This window comes from Simochromis diagramma, unplaced genomic scaffold (genome assembly GCF_900408965.1).
Source record: "Simochromis diagramma unplaced genomic scaffold, fSimDia1.1 OVJJ01000421.1, whole genome shotgun sequence".
Lineage (NCBI taxonomy): Eukaryota > Metazoa > Chordata > Actinopteri > Cichliformes > Cichlidae > Simochromis > Simochromis diagramma.
The window spans coordinates 3,810,335-3,828,869 of NW_024387250.1; the positions used below are offsets into that span (position 1 = coordinate 3,810,335).

At 40.5% G+C, this 18,535-nt stretch overlaps 1 protein-coding gene across 3 annotated transcripts; it reads left to right on the top strand.

The window, feature by feature from the left end:
- Positions 1-855: 855 nt before the first annotated feature.
- sufu (suppressor of fused homolog (Drosophila)) lies at positions 856-17,853 on the top strand. 3 transcript variants are annotated; one of them, XM_040001091.1, is made up of 13 exons: positions 856-1,183; positions 5,321-5,497; positions 5,845-5,979; positions 6,250-6,386; positions 8,561-8,703; positions 9,640-9,725; positions 10,218-10,290; positions 11,462-11,615; positions 11,722-11,824; positions 12,304-12,438; positions 16,055-16,193; positions 16,277-16,345; positions 16,443-17,853. In XM_040001091.1, exons 1-13 carry the CDS (start codon positions 1,173-1,175, stop codon positions 16,530-16,532), a joined length of 1,452 nt encoding a protein of 483 aa, XP_039857025.1. In that variant the 5' UTR covers positions 856-1,172; the 3' UTR covers positions 16,533-17,853. The 3 variants fall into 3 exon arrangements, with proteins under 3 accessions (XP_039857025.1, XP_039857026.1, XP_039857024.1); XM_040001090.1 differs by having other exon boundaries at positions 857-1,183; positions 11,459-11,615; XM_040001092.1 differs by lacking the exons at positions 16,055-16,193; positions 16,277-16,345; positions 16,443-17,853 and adding an exon at positions 15,821-15,899 and having other exon boundaries at positions 11,459-11,615.
- Positions 17,854-18,535: the final 682 nt, after the last annotated feature.

Below are 18,535 nucleotides of genomic sequence, written 5' to 3' on the forward strand. Positions count from 1 at the left end.
GTCTACTTTTTTCGAATAGGGCTTTTTTTCTGGGGAAGTATGCCTCAAGTCCAGACCAGTTTCTCGCATTTGAGGTGACTACATAAGAGGATGAGGAAGTCAGAGGGTTTTCACAGGGTCACTCGGCAATGAAACTGAATAACACTGCCTGATGTGTTGTTCTGAAATTGTCGTTTTAGCCCGCCGACCCGGTCTCATCCGTGTGACTAAATACAACCTGTACGTGTGTCGTGTTTGACTATGATCGGAAAGCAAACAAAGGTTCTTTTACAATACAGCCCTATCAGACCCCACCTGAATAGATGACTCCAGCTACACAAACATTCTCAAGAATCTATCTCATCCTAAACATACCCGTGACGTCAGCACTGTAGAGACCCGCTGATAAAATAATATTTAGCAAAGATTAAGAAAAAAGAAAAACTTTTAGGAAACATAATGTCACCAGCTCTAACATGACTGTGCATTTCAACACCCACAGTGTGTGGACAGAATTTCCAGCAGCTTATTATGTAAATATACTGTAGTGTTAAACGCTATTTCACTCAGAGAAACATAAAATACACCAAACATGGTTTCTGTTTGCATATGTCTGGCCGGCAAACTTCCACTGTGTCCGCTTCGTCATCGTCTCTCATCTTGACAGCTGTTCAGGGCCTGTGGGGGAATTCCTGGCCCCTCCAGTAGACACAGCCTTTCCCCTGCTTACTTTATGGGAACAAGGGGGCAGGGCAAGTCAGATGGTTTTCCTCAGAAACTATTATGTGTTGATTCACTGTGAGGGGGCGTGTTTTACACTCCCACTGCTTCCTTCTTACTGGGAAGTGACTGTCGGGCTTACCGTACAGAGGGAGTGTATGAAAAACAGAGAGGAGGGAGGCTGATGGGTGATGTGAAAGGTGGCAAGATATTTAAGTGCTTCTTTCTGTGAATGTCAGACAGTGTGCTGCATCCATCCCTGGGACCTGGAGGACATTGGGGAGCGAGCAGAATGTGCAGGTGATTTGAGGAGGAATGTATATTTGCCGAGTTTGAAGAAGCCTGCTGCTTTCTTTCTGGTGAGATGGGACTGCGAAAGTGTGTTGTTTTTAAAGCTTGACTATGAAATAATCCTGGGAGGCCTTTATGAGGAGGTTTGTTTATGACATAACCAGGATCAGGAAAGGAAATCAATGAAACCGAGGTAAGTATATTAAAAGAAAACTCTCAATATGGTCAAATCGAGTGTGTGGTTTTCAAAAAGCTTATACAAAATGACATGTGTTTTTTCGGTGTGTGGAGGGGTTGAACATTTTTTAATTAGGTCAAAGAAATGCTAACTTCTTCATTCTTTGAGCAAAAAGCAAATGAAGGCTTTTAAACCTGCCACACTGTGAAATTTTTTTGATGTAGACTTTGAAGAAACAGTTAATGATCTCATAGGGGATTGGCCTTGTCTAGTGATAGGCCGTAGAACCGGTTGTTTCCCAGTCCAACTGCCGGAAAGATATGAGTTTCCTGAACATACTCAGGTGTGGCCTTCCTTCGAAAGTTCATCGTGCTGTACTGTACCTTAAAAGAATGCACCATCATAATGGATAAACTTGGATTGAGATAACACAGACAAATTATCTTCACTGTATCTTCACTGTCAACATTGACTCCAGGCCTTGAATGAGGTGTGGGGTGGTGGTGGTGGGGGGTTTCTTTCTTTTTCTCTTGTTAAATAAAAGAGGCGAGTCTATCACAGTCAGTTAATAGCATACTTACTTTGCAGGGTTCAAAGATACGTCGACTAACTGTATGTCACTAATCACACAGTCCTAAAGCGCTTTTACTGGGAGTGTACTGCTATAACTGATGAGTCATTTCATGCCTTGACCAGAGCACTATCACCACGATCTGATTCAGTGCTTCCAGTGGACAGACTTGCATTTCAGTAGTTTTGAAGCATTTCCAGGAACACAGATGAAAAAAAAAACAGTTGGATTGCTCAAATGATCCTGAAACTCTCCATATGTTCTCTAACCACAGAATCGTTTCTGTTCTTCGGAGCTTGTTTCCCACTTTACTTTCATTTTCAACGTATAAAAAAACACCTCTTAACCCCTGCAAATTAACAGCATTTTTTTTTTCAACGACTTCATACACCACTTTGTTAAGCAAATGTTAAATGTGACTAATCCCTTCAGTTGCCACAGTAATGACCTCTTGCTCAATCTTACTCTGGAAGAAGTACAGCTGACGTTATCATTTCATCATTACCCAGCCTTTCTTCAGAAATTGGGATCGGTAACCTAACCCCAACATGCTTCTCAACATGTGTCACTTAACTGCAGCCCACATTTATTGTGAAGTTTTTAGAGTTTACTAATTTTATTATTCTTAATAGTTCTTATAGTTGGCTTTTTTTTTTCATTATTTAATGGGAGATTTAATGAGATGTGAAAAGAGTTAGTATTGAAGTATGAGCTGTGTAAATCAATAAAGCCATTCAAGGATCCAGAAGTGCCCGAAGAACAGATTTTAATGTGTGCTCTACTATGAGAACTGAATTCCATAGATGGTGACATCTTCAGGTGTCATCTATGGGCTCAGTTCTTCTGGCATGGTACTAGTTTGTCAGCCGTACTGCGCAGCACCAGAATGCCGAAGTTACCACTGTGTGAAATCAATAAAATAATGCTTGGTGTTAAGTTTGTATGGAGATTCTTGTGAATGAGGAGTTAATTTTTAATTGCACATATTATTGCTGTGAATAAAGCATACATTTTGAAATGACTAATGTGTTTCTCAGTATTATTATAAAGTTTCATTATGTATTGTTAATAAACCCAATCAAAAGTCAACCGTATTTGTGGGGATTTTATTAATTAATAGCAATTTTTTAAAAGGAAAAATTATGGTAAAAAGTACGTCAGAAAGCTCAAGAGCTACGTATTTAATGCTGACATAATTTTACCAGTTCTTGCAGCATTTTGGCATTATTAAGCTATAGCCATGCTAAAGTTAAAAATGTTAAACACACACCCACACACCCACACACACACACATATATATATATATGTGTGTGTGTGGGGGGTGTGTGTGGGTGTGTGTGTGTGCGTATGTTGCCTCTCATAAATGTTTTTTTATTTTTTAACATTTTTAACTCCAACATGGCTATAGCTTAATAATTCCAAAATGCTGCAAGAGCTGGTAAAAGTATGTCAGTATTAAATACGTGCTTTCTTTTTGACTTAATTAATCTGTAATGTAAGTTTTGCCTTCAGTGCAAAAATCTGACGTATAACTTACAAAACACCACGTTTTTATATAGTCATTCAGGACGGGAATGCTCACCTACATATATTGTAGTTATGACACACCAGAACAGGTTTAAAGCAACTCATTTCTGGTATCAGCGTTGGCAACTCAAGTTAAATTAAGCAGTGTAGTGTTACACTTGGTGGGAATGAAAGACGTATGCAATTTCTATAATACTGTTATCACTAAATGACATTATGATGTGGGTCTTTGTAACCAGCACTGAAACAGTAAATATCAAGTGAATCATAGTGCTCACAGGGCTGCCACATCATTACATCTAAGCTACATTCAAAATGAAAGTGTATTAGCTATCTTTTCCTCTTCTTATCTACGCCCCACATAAACCATGCCCCCTTTTGTTAATGCACTGTCCTTTTTAGTTTTAATTTGTGCCATTTGCAGTGGAGGCGTTCTCTCAAAACAGCTCCCAGATGTGTCTCTGAAAGTCAGTCTGGAAAAAGCCATACACAAAGTCTTTTGATAATGTCTGGAAGCGTCATGACAGGACAATACATCATTTCCAACCTCACCTAAGAAATCTCCCATTTTGGTGTGTGTGTGTGTGTGTGGGTGGGGGGGGGGGGGGGGGGGGGGGCAGTCCTTCAGGCTATACTCTTTTCTGGGACTGAAATCACAGAGAACATACTATACTACATTTGAACCAAATATCACTTGGATAAACAGCATCACAGGATATAGTTCTTTAGGTTGTTATATAATATATAGCAGTAGTTACAAGTGTGCCACTGCATGTGTAGACTAAAGTGTGTAATAAGTCACAAAGAACATATGTGCAAAACAAGGTTGCCACCTCTTAGTGATTAGGAATCTTATATACAGCATTACTATGCTGTAACACTGTGTTTTGTTATTCATGCATTCACTCTATTGAAAGAAATGCTTGTGTAGTAAACTTAGGGTCTCTTTGGATTCATACTTTTTTCTAAAACAAATAATACTTCCCCCCCTTCTTGTTATCATTCATTTAGAATCCAGGAAAGCTTCTGCCTGCCTTTTTCTGCCAAGAAAAATCTTGAATAAACTTTAATTACTATTCACTGTTTGCATTTTTATTCAAAACATGGAACACACAGTGTAGTGTCTTAGTGACTGCTCAGTCATGGTCACATCTTGACTTGTTGACCTTTTCAAAGGAATAACGTTTCAGGCTGGTTTTGATTGAACTCTCTGACTCTAACTGATAAAGTAAATACTTTGTCTAAACAGTGGGTGGATGGTTATTGCATGGGAGTAAAGCGAGTAAGTACTTTAAACAAGTAAGTTGATTTTAAAGGCATGTCAGTATTTCTATTATATGATGTGTTTTACCTTACTATAGTTCACACAAAGCTAATTACTTTTGGAGACTATCATTTTTAAAGACATACAGATTAAACAGTAAAAAACAAACAAACAAACAAAAAACCCAAAACGTTTGAATTATTTCCATTTAACACATTTAACGGCAAGTGAAAAAATCCTAAAATTTAATGCAAGACTTTATACAAGTAACAGACATTACATACTCTATTTGAAAGATTTTTTGCTGGTTATATTCTGTACATACACGTCACACGGGAGTTCAAAGATTTTTTCTCAGCAATGTATTTGAAAGAGTTTCTACTTTTTTGTTGGCTGTTTTTTGTTTTTTGTCTTTTTAACTACCTAGCCATAATTTGCCTACTTAAAAACATTAATACCCCAACCCTGAAAGTGCTTGTCCCCTTAACTATTTCATAAGCATCATTTCAGCCAATTACATTTATCCACAAATTCACACAACCGTTATCTTTATTTTCATTGGCTACAATATGCTGCCAGTCACTGACGCAATGGCCTTTCGCCAACCAATGGTAAGGTAGTTTCTTTGTAAAGGATGAGCAACAGGCGACTACCGAGTGGGGCAACAGAAAAGAGTTTATCGTTTGTTATTATACAGCAGTACTTGTCTGAAGCTTTTATGGTTTAGTTTAGCCTAATTCTGAACAAGTGGTAGTTGCCAACGGTAACTGTATATACGTTGTTTCTATAGAGTAACCCGGTTTATTCGAGGTCGTGGCATGGATGAGGTACGGCCTACCAGTGGTGCACAAGCCCACGGGCTGGTGCCGCTGTTTCCTCCTGGGCTGCAGGCTATCTATGGGGAATGTCGGCGACTTTATCCCGAGCAGGCAAACCCGCTTCAAGTAACAGCTATTGTAAAATATTGGTAAGTAACCCATGTTGCTGTTGCTCGTCTGACATGCGTGCGGGCATTATATTTGTACAATATATTTAATCTAATAATGGCTAAATATTAGCCTAGAACTAGCTTAGCTTCCAAGCTAACATTGTAGCTAACCCAACATCCAGAAGCCATACTGTAGTTACTGTTATTCGGAAAGTTTGAGAATGTCTCTTCTAAGCCATACTGGCTTAAATCCAGCTTTTGAAATGTCACTCACTACGTTTACACGTATAAATGACTTCCATTGTAACCCAGATGTCTTTACATTGGGGTGTCTGCTCACAACAATAACAAAACTGTACATGGTTCTCATTCTTTGCTTCTCATAGGCTCGGTGGACCAGATCCGTTAGACTACATCAGTATGTATAGAAACGTAGGCTGTCCAGCTCAGGATGTCCAGGAGCATTGGCACTATGTGAGCTTTGGACTCAGTGACCTGTATGGGGATAACCGTGTTCATGAGTAAGTACTGTGTCAGTAACACAAATCTTGGTTTTTAAACGCCCCTCTGTGTGACTGTTTATTGAATGTGGGAAGTCATTTTTACCCATACAATATTTTAGTTATCAGCCCTTTACTAAATGTCCCCTCCTGACCAACTGTGAACTCTGAATAGTTCGTTCATCTCAATAAGTATTTGGCTTTTCACAGCCCTCATGCATATACAAATAACACAAAAGTATAAGTGCTGACATTTTGTCAGTCCATTTTCTCATAAAGTTTGTTTGTCAGATTTACAGGGCCAGATGGACCAAGTGGGTTTGGCTTTGAGCTCACTTTTAGACTCAAAAGAGAGGTGGGGGAGACCGCACCTCCAACATGGCCAGCTGAGCTAATGCAAGGTTTGGCTCGCTATGTCTTCCAGTCAGGTAAGGGCACAAAGCAGTTTTGCAATTTATAAAAATGTTTGCATGGATAAAGGTCATATTAAAAGACAATCAAACAAAAGAATTGGAAGAGGTCAAAAACTTTATTGTCGGTAGTTTTGCAGCAAAAATATTTGTAGTAGTGCAGTAGCACAGGGCTGATACAAGAGACAGCCATTCATTTCATGCTAACATTCATGCTTAGGGCACCACCATGCTGCCATCTTAAACAACAGAAACAAACTATATTAAGTTGTGATAATTCATCAAATTGAATGCCTTTCAGACTAAAAATAAATTTATTTTCATAAATAAATTTTGTTTTATTTTTGTTGATTTAAACATTGTATGGAAAATAACTCAATACTCAGCAAAAGACTGGTTAAGTGGTTAAAAAATAAATAGATCGTTGTACTGTGATGTCATAATTTTATTTTGACGTGGGTGCTGTCTTTTGGGATGTCTTCTCCATTCATAGAGCACCAGGTGTCACTCAAAGAGAATGGGAATAACGTTACTGTTATACTATTCCTTTCACTATTACCATATCTCAAACCAGTGTAGCGTCTGTGGGAGATTTTTAGACTGTGTTTCGCCTCTTTCAGACATGCATACCCTTCCATTAATCTGATAGCGTCATGTTGGCTTCATATATGAATGTGCACCCTGGTCAGTTCGCCATGAAGATTCAAACTGCAGGCTTACTGCAGATCAAGTTAAGTTTATGTATTGTAGACATGACACAGTCTAAATTGTGAGTTGCATTAACACGCACAAGGTTATGACTGTGCATGTCGCTGCAGTTAATACCTTTTAGAACTTTCAGCAAAGATCAAAACATACATTTTTGTTGCATTTTTGCTAGATCCTATCTAGATGATACATTTCTGGTCAGATCAATGTGCAAGAGTTTGAAATAGCCGCTGTAGCCTTGTACAGTGGACAAAGAGCAAAGATGGCTGGAACTGAACCACCAACCTTTCACTTGCCACTGCACTGTGGGGCTGATATCATGGTTCTCTTATTACTGATCTGAATAAACAGTATCAAGACAGCCACTGAAACAGAAAGGTAAAGTTATTCCCGAAAGAGGGGATAGCTTGTTAAAAGAAATGCATATCATGCCTCTAGCAGTGTTCCAGAGATTTGAAGAATCTACGCAATGGTGCACTGATACTGGTTGGTGGCACATTGTGGCCCAAAATCTGACCAAGACCCTTTGCTGTTTTGTTTTGTTTTTTTCCATTTTGCAGCCATCTGTAAATTCTTGGTCATTCACTTAAAAATTTGTAACACAGTGTACTTATTTGTCACACTTTGTTTGCGGTCTAGCAAATGATTTAACTGCAAAGTTTTAATGTGATAACTCTCTATTGGCCAAGCAAAAAAATGGTGGTGTGCCAAAGAATGTGTTCTTTGTAAAGGTAGCTTGAAATCCCAGTGATGCATGTAAACAAGCTTAACTAGAGGAGTCTGCTCTAGCTACAACACACATTTATGTGTGTTGTAGCTCTGGGTATTGAAAGGACATCTAATTTCCCTTTTGTTATCTTTTGCTGTTTTTAGTAGGATTGTTTTCACAAGTTACAAACAAGACAGTTGTGGTAGTGTGAATATATGTACTCTGCATGGGTGTATACACTGTTGCTAAGCTCCTTTGAATCCAAAATTTGTGTAAATAATGTAATTCGATAGACAAGAAGGGAGCATGCAGAAAGAGAAGACTTTTTACTCCAGACTCACCTCTACTCAGTCCTTCTCTGCTTTCCAGCTGGGGTCAATTTGTGTGTGGGTGGGCTAGGCCCCTAAGCTAAATGAATGCTGATTCCTGGCCATCTACCCCCCTCTTGTTTCTCCTGAAGCAAGTCTGGCGTGGGCGCGTGTTACCTCGCAAACAGTCAGATTAGCTTCTACGGAAAAGTAGTTTTTATGGTTTTCTTTCCATATTTGGGTCTCATTTTGACTGTTTTTCCTCTTACTCATGCTACCTCTTTTTCTGATCTGCCTCCCCTCTTCTCATGTTGCTGGACCATTCCGTCAATGTTTATGTACAGTCAGATGATGAAATGTAGGATTGTTTGAGCAGCCATGACAGGGTGTCTGCTAGACAAATTATAATCCCATGATTTGTTTTTATTTTAAAAAATAATGTATTTTTTTTCTCTTCACTCATGCAGAAAACACATTTTGTAGTGGTGACCATGTATCGTGGCACAGTCCACTAGACAACAGTGAATCTCGTATCCAGCATATGTTGCTTACAGAAGACCCACAGATGCAACCGGTTCAGACGCCATTTGGCACAGTGAGTTTTCTCCAGGTGAGTTTTTAATGTCACTTGTCACTAGTGTAATCCACTTGACAGTAGGCTCAAAACGATTCTGTGTTGAGCTAATTAATGTAAGATTTGAGGTATTGCGTTTGTGTCTCTTTGAGTAGGTTTTTGCCTATGCTGGATTATGCAACCTATGTAAAAATTGTGTTGTGAAGTCCTTCAAAAGTCCAACAGCAGAGGATAGCGGTGACTGTAGCTCAGGGGGTAGAGCAGGTCATTTACTAATCAGAAGGTTGGTGGTTCGACTGGCTGTTCCAGTCTGCATGCCAAATATCCTTGGGCAAGATGCTAACCTCAAGTTGCTCTCAGATGCATCGGATTGAAAATGAATGTCTGTGAATGTTAGCTAGAAAGCACTTCCATGTGCTTGTATGAATGGGTGAATGAGGAAATTTGTATAAAGGGCTTTGAGTGCTCAGGCAGAGTAGAAATGGGCTAAATAAGAACCAGTCCATTTACATTTTACATAGTTTAATGTCGATGATGCTGTTCATGGCTCACATAGTTGTTGGCTTAAAAGTGGCAGCAGAGTTCAGGTTGAACAGGAGAAGCGCAGAAATCAAAGATTTAAAAAAAAAAAAAAAGCCACAGACACTACCACCACAGGTGGCTACAATGGATGCTTTTTATTCTTTTGTTTTTTTAGCTGATATAACTGTGTTTTATGGCTGAAGGACCAACAACGAAGAGTAGCTTGCAGACCTGTTGTTTGCGACACTGCCCCCTTGTGACGGTAAACGGCTGCAACAGTTGACTGCAGGCAAATGAGGAGAGGAACGCAGTATCAAAAATCCATCTTGAATTGTCAGATGATATTTTGGCATTTATTCAATATTATGTAATGTTACCCAATATTAATAAAATAGGTATGGGGTGTCTTACAACAGTTGGTGTAAAAACCATAAAATTTGTGTCTCGTAGATTGTGGGAGTATGTACAGAGGAGCTGCAGGCGGCCCAACAGTGGAATGGACAGGGTATCCTGGAGCTGATGCGTGGAGTCAGAGTGTGAGTAGAACTGTGTAGCAGGTGATCTGGTCAAAGCTAGTTTTACTTTTTATTCTGTTGCTTAGCTTGGATTTACACGTAGGTGTTGATTAGTCAAACCTGCGTGTCATTTTTGTGTAGAACTCTCATGAAAGTCATCATTTGAAGTGGAAAGCATAACTTGACTTAAGCATTACACACATATTTTTTCCCTTTTTAGTGCACTCCATATCTGGCGGATAAAATCGAAATGATTTACCTGCTCAGTCACAGTATTTTTCTCTTGTTTTTCTGTCTTTCCTTTTTTTTACAGTTGCCTGTAAATGGTCAATCAACTTGTAGGAACTGAGTTGAATAGAAAACACCATTATGTGAATGCCACTTTGTGCTCAGTTTGAGTACATTGTGAGCAGCAAGTGAGGAGCATAGTTACTAGTTAATTTATTAACTTGGTGTGTTTAACTTGAAGTTAATGCTGACCTGAACTAATGGTGATGCTTTTCCTGTGCACAGAGCCGGTGGCCCCTGGCTAATCACTGACATGAGGAGAGGAGAGACCATTTTTGAAATTGATCCACAGCTACAAGTAAGCTTTACTCAATTCTGCACCATGTTGCTTTTATACAGTATGACATAAAGAGGCATTTTTATGGTCTTTAATGGTTTATTTATTTTGTGTTCTGTTTTTGGAAACATTTGTCATCGAAACTTAAGCATGATCAAAATCTACTGTTTTATATTTCTTTTAACTCTTCTGTAAAGAGTTAAGCTTAGTGTGACTCAAACGAAACCTGTTGCCACGCTATAGAAGATTAGAACAAGTAGCACTGTCTTGTGTCCTGTGGCTCTAGAGCAGGGATGTCAAACTCACTGTTGGGTAGACTCTGGCCCCCCAGGCCTTATGTTTGACATGCCTTATCTACAGAAAGCATACAATAGGGTGTGAGCAGAGAAACTGTGGTACTGTGTCAGGTTGTCAGCAGAGGAGAAGTATTTGAGGGTAGTACAGGACATTTATGAAGACAATGAGACAGGGGTGAGGTGTGCAGTAGGAGTGATAGATGGGTTCAAGAGACCCACTCTGTTGGTGGAGAGGTAGTGGTCCTAACAAAAAGACAAGAGGCTGAGCTGGAGGTAGGAGACCTGAACATGCAAAGATTTTCTTTGAGCGTGACCAGAAATGAGCATATCCTATGAGCATTGGATTAGAAATGAGCATATAAGAGCAGTTTCAAGACAAAGTTAGTGAGGCAACGAGATGGTTTGGACATGTGCAGAGGCGGGATAGTGGATGTATTGGACAAAGGATTTTAAATATAGAGCTGGCAGGCAGTAGGAAAATGGGAAGACCACAGAGAAGGTTAATGGATGTAGTGAAGGAGGACATGCAGAGGGTTGGTGTGACAAAGGAAGATGCTAGTGATAGGGTGAGATGTTGGTAGATGGTCGTTGTGGCGGCCCCTAAAGGGAGCAGCCAAAAGAAGTAGTAGTGGTTGAAAAGAAACCATTTGAAGAGCTAATTGGTCCTGGTCAATGACTTGTTGATATTGGAAGCGAAATCTTCTACAAAGCACTTTAAAGGGAACCTTTTCTTCATTAATATTATTGTTTTTGGTTTGTTTTGCTGTCACAAGTTTTATCACCTCTTTTTTGCCTGTAGATATTTATGCATCGTTTTCATTTCTGAAGAAGTTGACGTTGTGTTTTATGTGAGCTTGTATTGACAATTTGTGTATATTTCTTGCCTATCTAAGCAGGAGAGAGTGGACCAGGGTATCGAGACAGAAGGCTCGAACCTGAGTGGGGTCAGCGCCAAGTGTGTGTGGGACGATCTGAGTCGGCCGCCAGAGGATGAGGAGGACAGTCGATCAATCTGCATTGGATCACAGCCACGCAGGCTCTCAGACAAAGGTATGCCAGCTTCCAAAGAAGCGCATACGATAGATACTCAAGCTGAGCAGAAATGCCTAACCTAATGAAATAATACTTGTTTCTGTCTTTGTTTGTGGGCTGACAGACACAGAGCAGATCAGGGAGACTCTGAGAAAAGGACTGGAGTTTAACAGCAAAGCAGCCCTACCACCTATCAACAGCCAGAAACAGAGCCACGAGAGACCGCAGTGAGTGTTCCTCCTACACTCCAGCACTCACAATCTTAACATGGGTTCAGCTCAGCACAAGGGTTGCTGGATAACTCCAGGATAACTCCCTCCCTCTTGTGCTGTGACTCAAATCCCCAGTGACATCTGAACTATCATCATCATTCTTTCTTAGCTACCAGCATATTATGTTGCTGTGTTGCTATTCTGTTGCTGCTTTTCTGTGGAAGTTTGGGTCTTCTGCTGTATCAGGTAACTGCTTCATGAAAGGAGTTGCGAAATCTGTTTGTGTGTGTGTGTGTGTGTGTGTGTGTGTGTGTGTGTGTGTGTGTGTGTGTGTGTGTGTGTGTGTGTGTGTGTGTGTGTGTGTGTGTGTGTGTGTGTGAGAGCCAAAAAGCTGCCTTTCCCTTCTTAGTTGTTTTCTAACAGACTCATCAGTGAACATACCATTTTCTGCTTGCACACTAAGATTATTTTCTTCTTCTTTCTGTGTTTATCAGGAGTCGAAAGGACAGTTTGGAGAGTGAGAGCTCAGCAGCTATTGTTCCTCATGAGTTGGTCCGAACACGGCAGTTGGAGAGTGTCCATTTGAAATTCAACCAAGAGTCAGGCACACTGTTGCCCCTCTGCTTGCGGTAAAGCACCATTCTTCTTCTCCTACAACCGCTGGGCAAATTAACCCTTTCTGAATGTATGTGAGACCGAAAGGATACCCCAGATATTTATTTTGAACAGGTGTGGCCGAATATAATAGCATGTAGGACCACTAGTTCCTCAGGGGTGAATGAGGAGGTTTTCTGAAAGGCACCCTCAAATATCAGTTGAACTTCCTCCCACATGTCCTTTGATATCACTTCAAAGTCTGAAGAAAATAACAAGTTAGCTGCTTTTTAGTGGGCCTAGTGTTATCATAAGTGAGCAGAATGTGAAACGGCTTAAAGTCGATGTTAATGTTACCTGTAACATCAAAGAAGTGACATTCAGGAATTTAGTACCGTATTTTCACGACCATAAGGCGCACTGTGCTAAAAGGCGCAGTCTCAGTTATGTGTGCCCTTACTGTATTTAACACACACATAAGGCGCACTGGACCATAGGGCGCGTACAAGTACCGTATGCGTATTTAAAAATAAAGCGGGAGCAAACCTGAATTTGGTACCTTACTCACATTTCTATTGCCGGTAATCGTCATCATCAACAACACACAAGCATACAAGTGTGCATATTTAAAAATAAAGCAGGAGCAAAACAAAGTTTGGTACTCACATTTTTATCATCAATCAAACCCATCGAAGTCCTCATCCTCTGTGTCTGAATTGAACAGCTGCGCTAAATCTCCATCAAACATGCCAGGTTCACTGTCTTCACCGTCAGAGTCGCTTTCCGTGCCGTGCGGCTCCTCGGAAACGATGCCGGCTTTTGCGAAAGCTCGAACAACAGTGCCAGCAGACATGTTAGCCCAAGCATCTACAATCCATTGGCAAATTGTGGCGTAACTCGCCCGGCGCTGCCTTCCACTCTTAGTGAAACTGTGGTCTCCACCGGTCATCCATCGCTCCCAGGCCGCTCGCAGCCTTACTTTGAACGGGCGGTTCACACCGATGTCCAGCGGTTGGAGTTCCTTTGTCAGGCCTCCCGGAATGACAGCAAGCTCACAGTTCATTTGCTTCACAAGTTTTTTCACATCGGCTGTGAGATGGGCACGCATAGAGTCACAGATCAACAGCGATGGTGATGCGTGGAAAAAACCACCTGGTCTCCTTACATACACCTCCCTCAGCCAGTCTTTCATCATTTCCTCATCCATCCAGCCCTTTTCATTTGCCTTAATGATGATTTCTGCTGGAAACTTCTCTTTAGGCAAAGTCTTTCGCTTAAAAATCACCATAGGCGGCAGTTTCTGTCCATTAGCATGGCAGCCAAGCACAACAGTAAAAGAAGACTTTTCATACCCCGTTGTGCGTATCGCTACCGTGCTGGTCCCCTTCTTCTCCACAGTGTGACTCACCGGGATGTCAAAAGTGAGCGGGACCTCGTCCATGTTTGTGATGTGGCTGGGCTGGATGTTTTTGTCGCCGATGTGTTTGCTGCAGTAGGAGCGGAAGATGGCCAGCTTTTCCTTATAATCCGCTGGAAGTTGCTGCGCTACCGTAGTCCTGGTCCGGATGGAAAAATGGCACCGTTTCATAAAACGAAAGCACCAAGACGGACCTCCTTGGAAATGTTCAATGTTCATCTCTTCAGCTAGTGAAACTGCTTTTAGCCGAATGGTGACCGTCGAAACGCTTCTCCCGCTCGCTCTTTGCTCGATGATCCACCGCTCGAGTCTTTCCTCCAACTCGGGCCACCTCGCCTTATGTCCGCGGAAACTCAGCTGCGTTTTCTTGACCTGCCGGAGCTTGTTTTCCAGCTTCCTCCATTTGCGAACCATCGATTCGTTAATCTTAAATTCTCTCGCCGCTGCTCGATTTCCATGTTCCTCCGCGTAGCTGATGGCCTTCAGTTTAAACTGTGCTTCATAAGCGTGTCTCTTTGCCATTTTCAGGGTTGTTAAAACAACGATGTCCTGCATAATGCACATACCTGTTCTTTTATACAGGTATGTGCGATTGTCCCGGTATATACGATCAACGCCCACACTTCACCCTTTAACGTTCTCATGGTGTTCTCTACTACGTCCTCCTTACAACACATAGGGCGCACCGCGCTATAGGGCGCGCCGCACTTTTTGAAGAAAATCTAAGACTTTTAAGTGTGCCTTATGGTCGTGAAAATACGGTATTTGTTAACAGTGGACTGTTGGACGTAGACTCTGATCCTCTAGATTTGTCTAACATGTTTTGGTGTTTTTACATCTATTTCCTAGCTTTTCTTAAACAGAGAAGTCAACGAAGGTTATTAGTGTACATTGACAGAGCAACTGAATCAGTGCTGTCAACACAGCATGTGGAGCATGTCTGGTTCTCCTTCCTGCTCGCCTACACAGCGAGAAGTGTATCAAACGGCAGGAAGAGGATTTAGGACAAAGATAGTACATTAATACGGATTGGCAGATATAAATTCGATGTTAAAGTTACCTCCATATGTTCATGACAGTCACATGGTCTATAAATCCTTACCATTTCAGCCATCTTACATTGAAGAGAAAAAAAAATGTTAATCTTAAAATGAGAAAGAGAAGAGAGCCTGCACTTGGTGAAAGGAGTCCGTTATTGACAAAAAGAATGCAGCTATTGCCTCTAACGTGAGTTTTGGAATTCACAGTCCAGTAATATCTGGATTTTGTTTACTTTTTACTGGGGGTGTAGGTGACATTTATAGGAATGTGTATAACCAAAGAAAATGCCATTTAAGCGGACTATCCAGTCGAAAGTCTCCTTTGTACCATTTCCCTCTAATGCTGAAGTGACAAATGGCAAACTTGCAATAGCAAACAATAAGATTTCTGATATACTCTGTAACTTGTGGAATTTACAATCCGTCTGGATTTTTTTTTTTTTTTTTTTTTTTTGTGGGAGGGGGGCATAGGTGACATTTATAGGAATGTGTGTAACCAAACAAAATGCCAACTGAGCGGACTATCCAATAGGAAGTCTCTTTCCCACCAGTTTCAACCTGCTTTATTTTTAAACTCATTTTTAGGAGAGAACAAGCTTAGAGTTACTGTACAGAGAGAGCTCTGTGTAAAAGGAGGAGAAATGTGTTGAGAACACAGTGTTATGTCCCAGTTATGTGATACCGCAATGAAGGGCGATTATGTCATATTTCCTAAAAACTGTCCTCTGTGATATTAATGAAACAAATCTTTTGGATCTTTTTTCTATTCCTCCCATTGAAAACTGCAGAACATAGTGTTTCTCTTAATTTAAATTCATTTAAATAATTAACTGACTTTAAATGTTTACGGTTATTTCTCTGAATTAGAAAGCACTCAGCTCCTCAGCATCGACTAACAGATTTAGTTTAATTCTCGTGGTTATTTCAAGCATTTTGACCTTGATTTATTATCTTCAACAGGTCAGTTCTTTAAGGCTTCCTCTGATGCAAAATGGCAAACTGCCTTTCCTCAGTCACCACAAAAAAATTGTTCAGAAGATAAAAGGTTAAAGCTTATAAATTTTAAACGCTTACTAGCAATTTCTTTATGACATAAGAAATCTTGTTTTATGGCAAACATAAATGAAAACAAACACAACTTATGAGTGTAATCATGTGGTTAGTTCATAATGGATTGTGTTTGATCTTTTACAGGGGGCGGTTGCTCCACGGGAGACACTTCACATATAAAAGTATCAACGGAGACACGGCCATCACTTTTGTGTCTACAGGAGTTGAAGGTGCTTTTGCTACTGAAGAGCATCCCTATGCAGCCCATGGCCCCTGGCTTCAGGTACCCACACGGAAACTCTGACTTCTGGCTGTTGCGTTCCTGTTTAATGAGTTCATTTTCTAAATTCTGTTCTCCTTTCATAGATTTTGTTGACTGAAGAGTTTGTGGAGCAGATGCTCGGGGATTTACAGGAACTCAACACTCGTGATGAGGCAAGCAAAAACCCCTTGCAGGTTACCTTTTACTTTCAGTTTTAGGCACTGTGACTACATGCCTGGTATACCTTGCATGTGTTTTCTCTTTCTGCAGACAAAGTTGCCAAAGGAGTACAGCTGGCCAGAAAAGAAGCTAAAAATCTCTGTTCTACCAGACTCTGTGTTTGATAATCCACTCCAGTGAGACTGACACAGAGACACTTGCTCTTTTGAAAATGCCAAGAAAAAGACGTGTAAACATTTCCAGAGTGGACCATCAGAAACAGCAGACCTCCCTGGACTCTGAGAGGCTGTCAGAGCTTATAGATACGTTGTTCCCACTGTGGCTGGCCTCAACTGCTTCACTCAAAAAGATAATCTGAGGGATGAACTAAACATTTCTGACTGTTACCGCATTCTCAGACTAGCACCATTGTTTACAATATCTGTATGAGGCTTTTGAGACTATCAAACCAGCCAGTCCAGATGGTTGGCCTGTTAGAACAATCCTGTTGGTCAAACTGGATGCTGTCAGTCCTCCAGGTAGTTCAAAATATACATCACTAATGTAGTTGAGCATACATCCTGTGATCTCCTGACATGCTGTCTAAAGCAATAACTGAGCAGCAGTTCTCAAAAACACTTCTATTTATTCCGGTGGCCTTCGAAAGGGAAGAAGAATAACCAGTTTAAACATTTTTTATCAGTGTTGTTTTTAAACTGAGCTGATATGTATAGTATTTACAAATGCTGGACATTTTTCTCTGATATGTTTGTGGTCACGCCAAAGTTTTAACCATTTCTGTCTCAAATGTTTCATGTTTCGGGAACACTAGTCTGACAGTTAATCATTATCTCATAGCCTGTTATTAACTGTCACTTTTTAAGTACCTGGCAAATGCTGCAGGTATAACCACCTCGATCGCTCCTCTGTGCCAAGATTATAACTCCAGTAATGAGTTAGGTTTTCTCACACAACACCCATGTGTAGTGTCACTGTTGTAGATGTTAATAGACTGTAATCTGTGATCATGGCCTCCTCAAGTGCAGTTTCCAGTGCCTACATATATGTAACATATGATTTGGATCAGTGGACCTGTTTAAAAATGAGTAAACCTCCACAGTGCCTTTCCCTCCAGCCGAAGGGGGGAAAAAATCCCAAAATATTTTCCGTGATTGTCAATGCAGCCTGAAGCTCATGGATTGTTTGGACACATCATTTTGAATCGAGCCTGCTGCATTCACTCCCTTTTTCTGATACTGTTATTTCACTCCATATTCATGCCAAAAAAAGAAGACTACTTTCACTACAGCATTTGTACTGAAATGTACTCATAAAACATGATGTTACCGTTTTCTTTTTCTTTTTTATTCAGAATGACAAATAAAATTTTGATTTTTTTTGTACTGAATTTTTTAAGCACTATCTTATTGACTGAACTGGCTGATTGTAATCCCAAGTGCATTAAAGTGTGTATGTATGTATGTATTTACACAAATAAAGCTGGAACACTAATTCAGAAGTACTGTGGAACATTATTTTTGAATTTTTATTTATTTATTTTTTTCTATTTTATTGTGATTTCCTGTAACGTGCAAAACAACAGTATTACACTTTTTCTGAAAGTAATTAAGTAAATTTATTATTTATGGCTATGTCTAGGTTTCGATTTTCAAACTTTCAGACTCCCAGAAGAGTAAAAAGCTCTGGTGGTCTACTTCAGGTGTGTCAAACGTGGATTGTGGGCCAGAATCAGAACTCCAAAGAGTCCAGTCTGTCCAATTAGGTGGGTTTGAAACTGATATCTTCACTTTGTCGCTAAAATCTCATTCCTGGTTGGGAAGTGCCCGCATTAAAATGCATAGAAAGTATTAAAATCTTAATGCTTATAAAATCTTGTTTTTTTCTCATTAGGCAACATGAGGCCCGGGAGCTCAGCTGATTATATCACAAGTAGTCGGGCTAGGGGGCAGCACGGTGGTTAGCACTGTTGCCTAATTGGACAGACTGGACTCTTTGGAGTTCTGATTCTGGCCCCTGAGTTCAATTCTTTCTGTGTGAAGTTTGCATGTTCTCCCCGTGTTTGCGTGGGTTCTCTCCGGGTACTCCGGCTTCCTCCCACCGTCCAAAGACATGCAGCTTGTGGGGATAGGTTAATTGGATAATCCAAATTGCCACTAGGTGTGAATGTGCGAGTGAATGTGAGT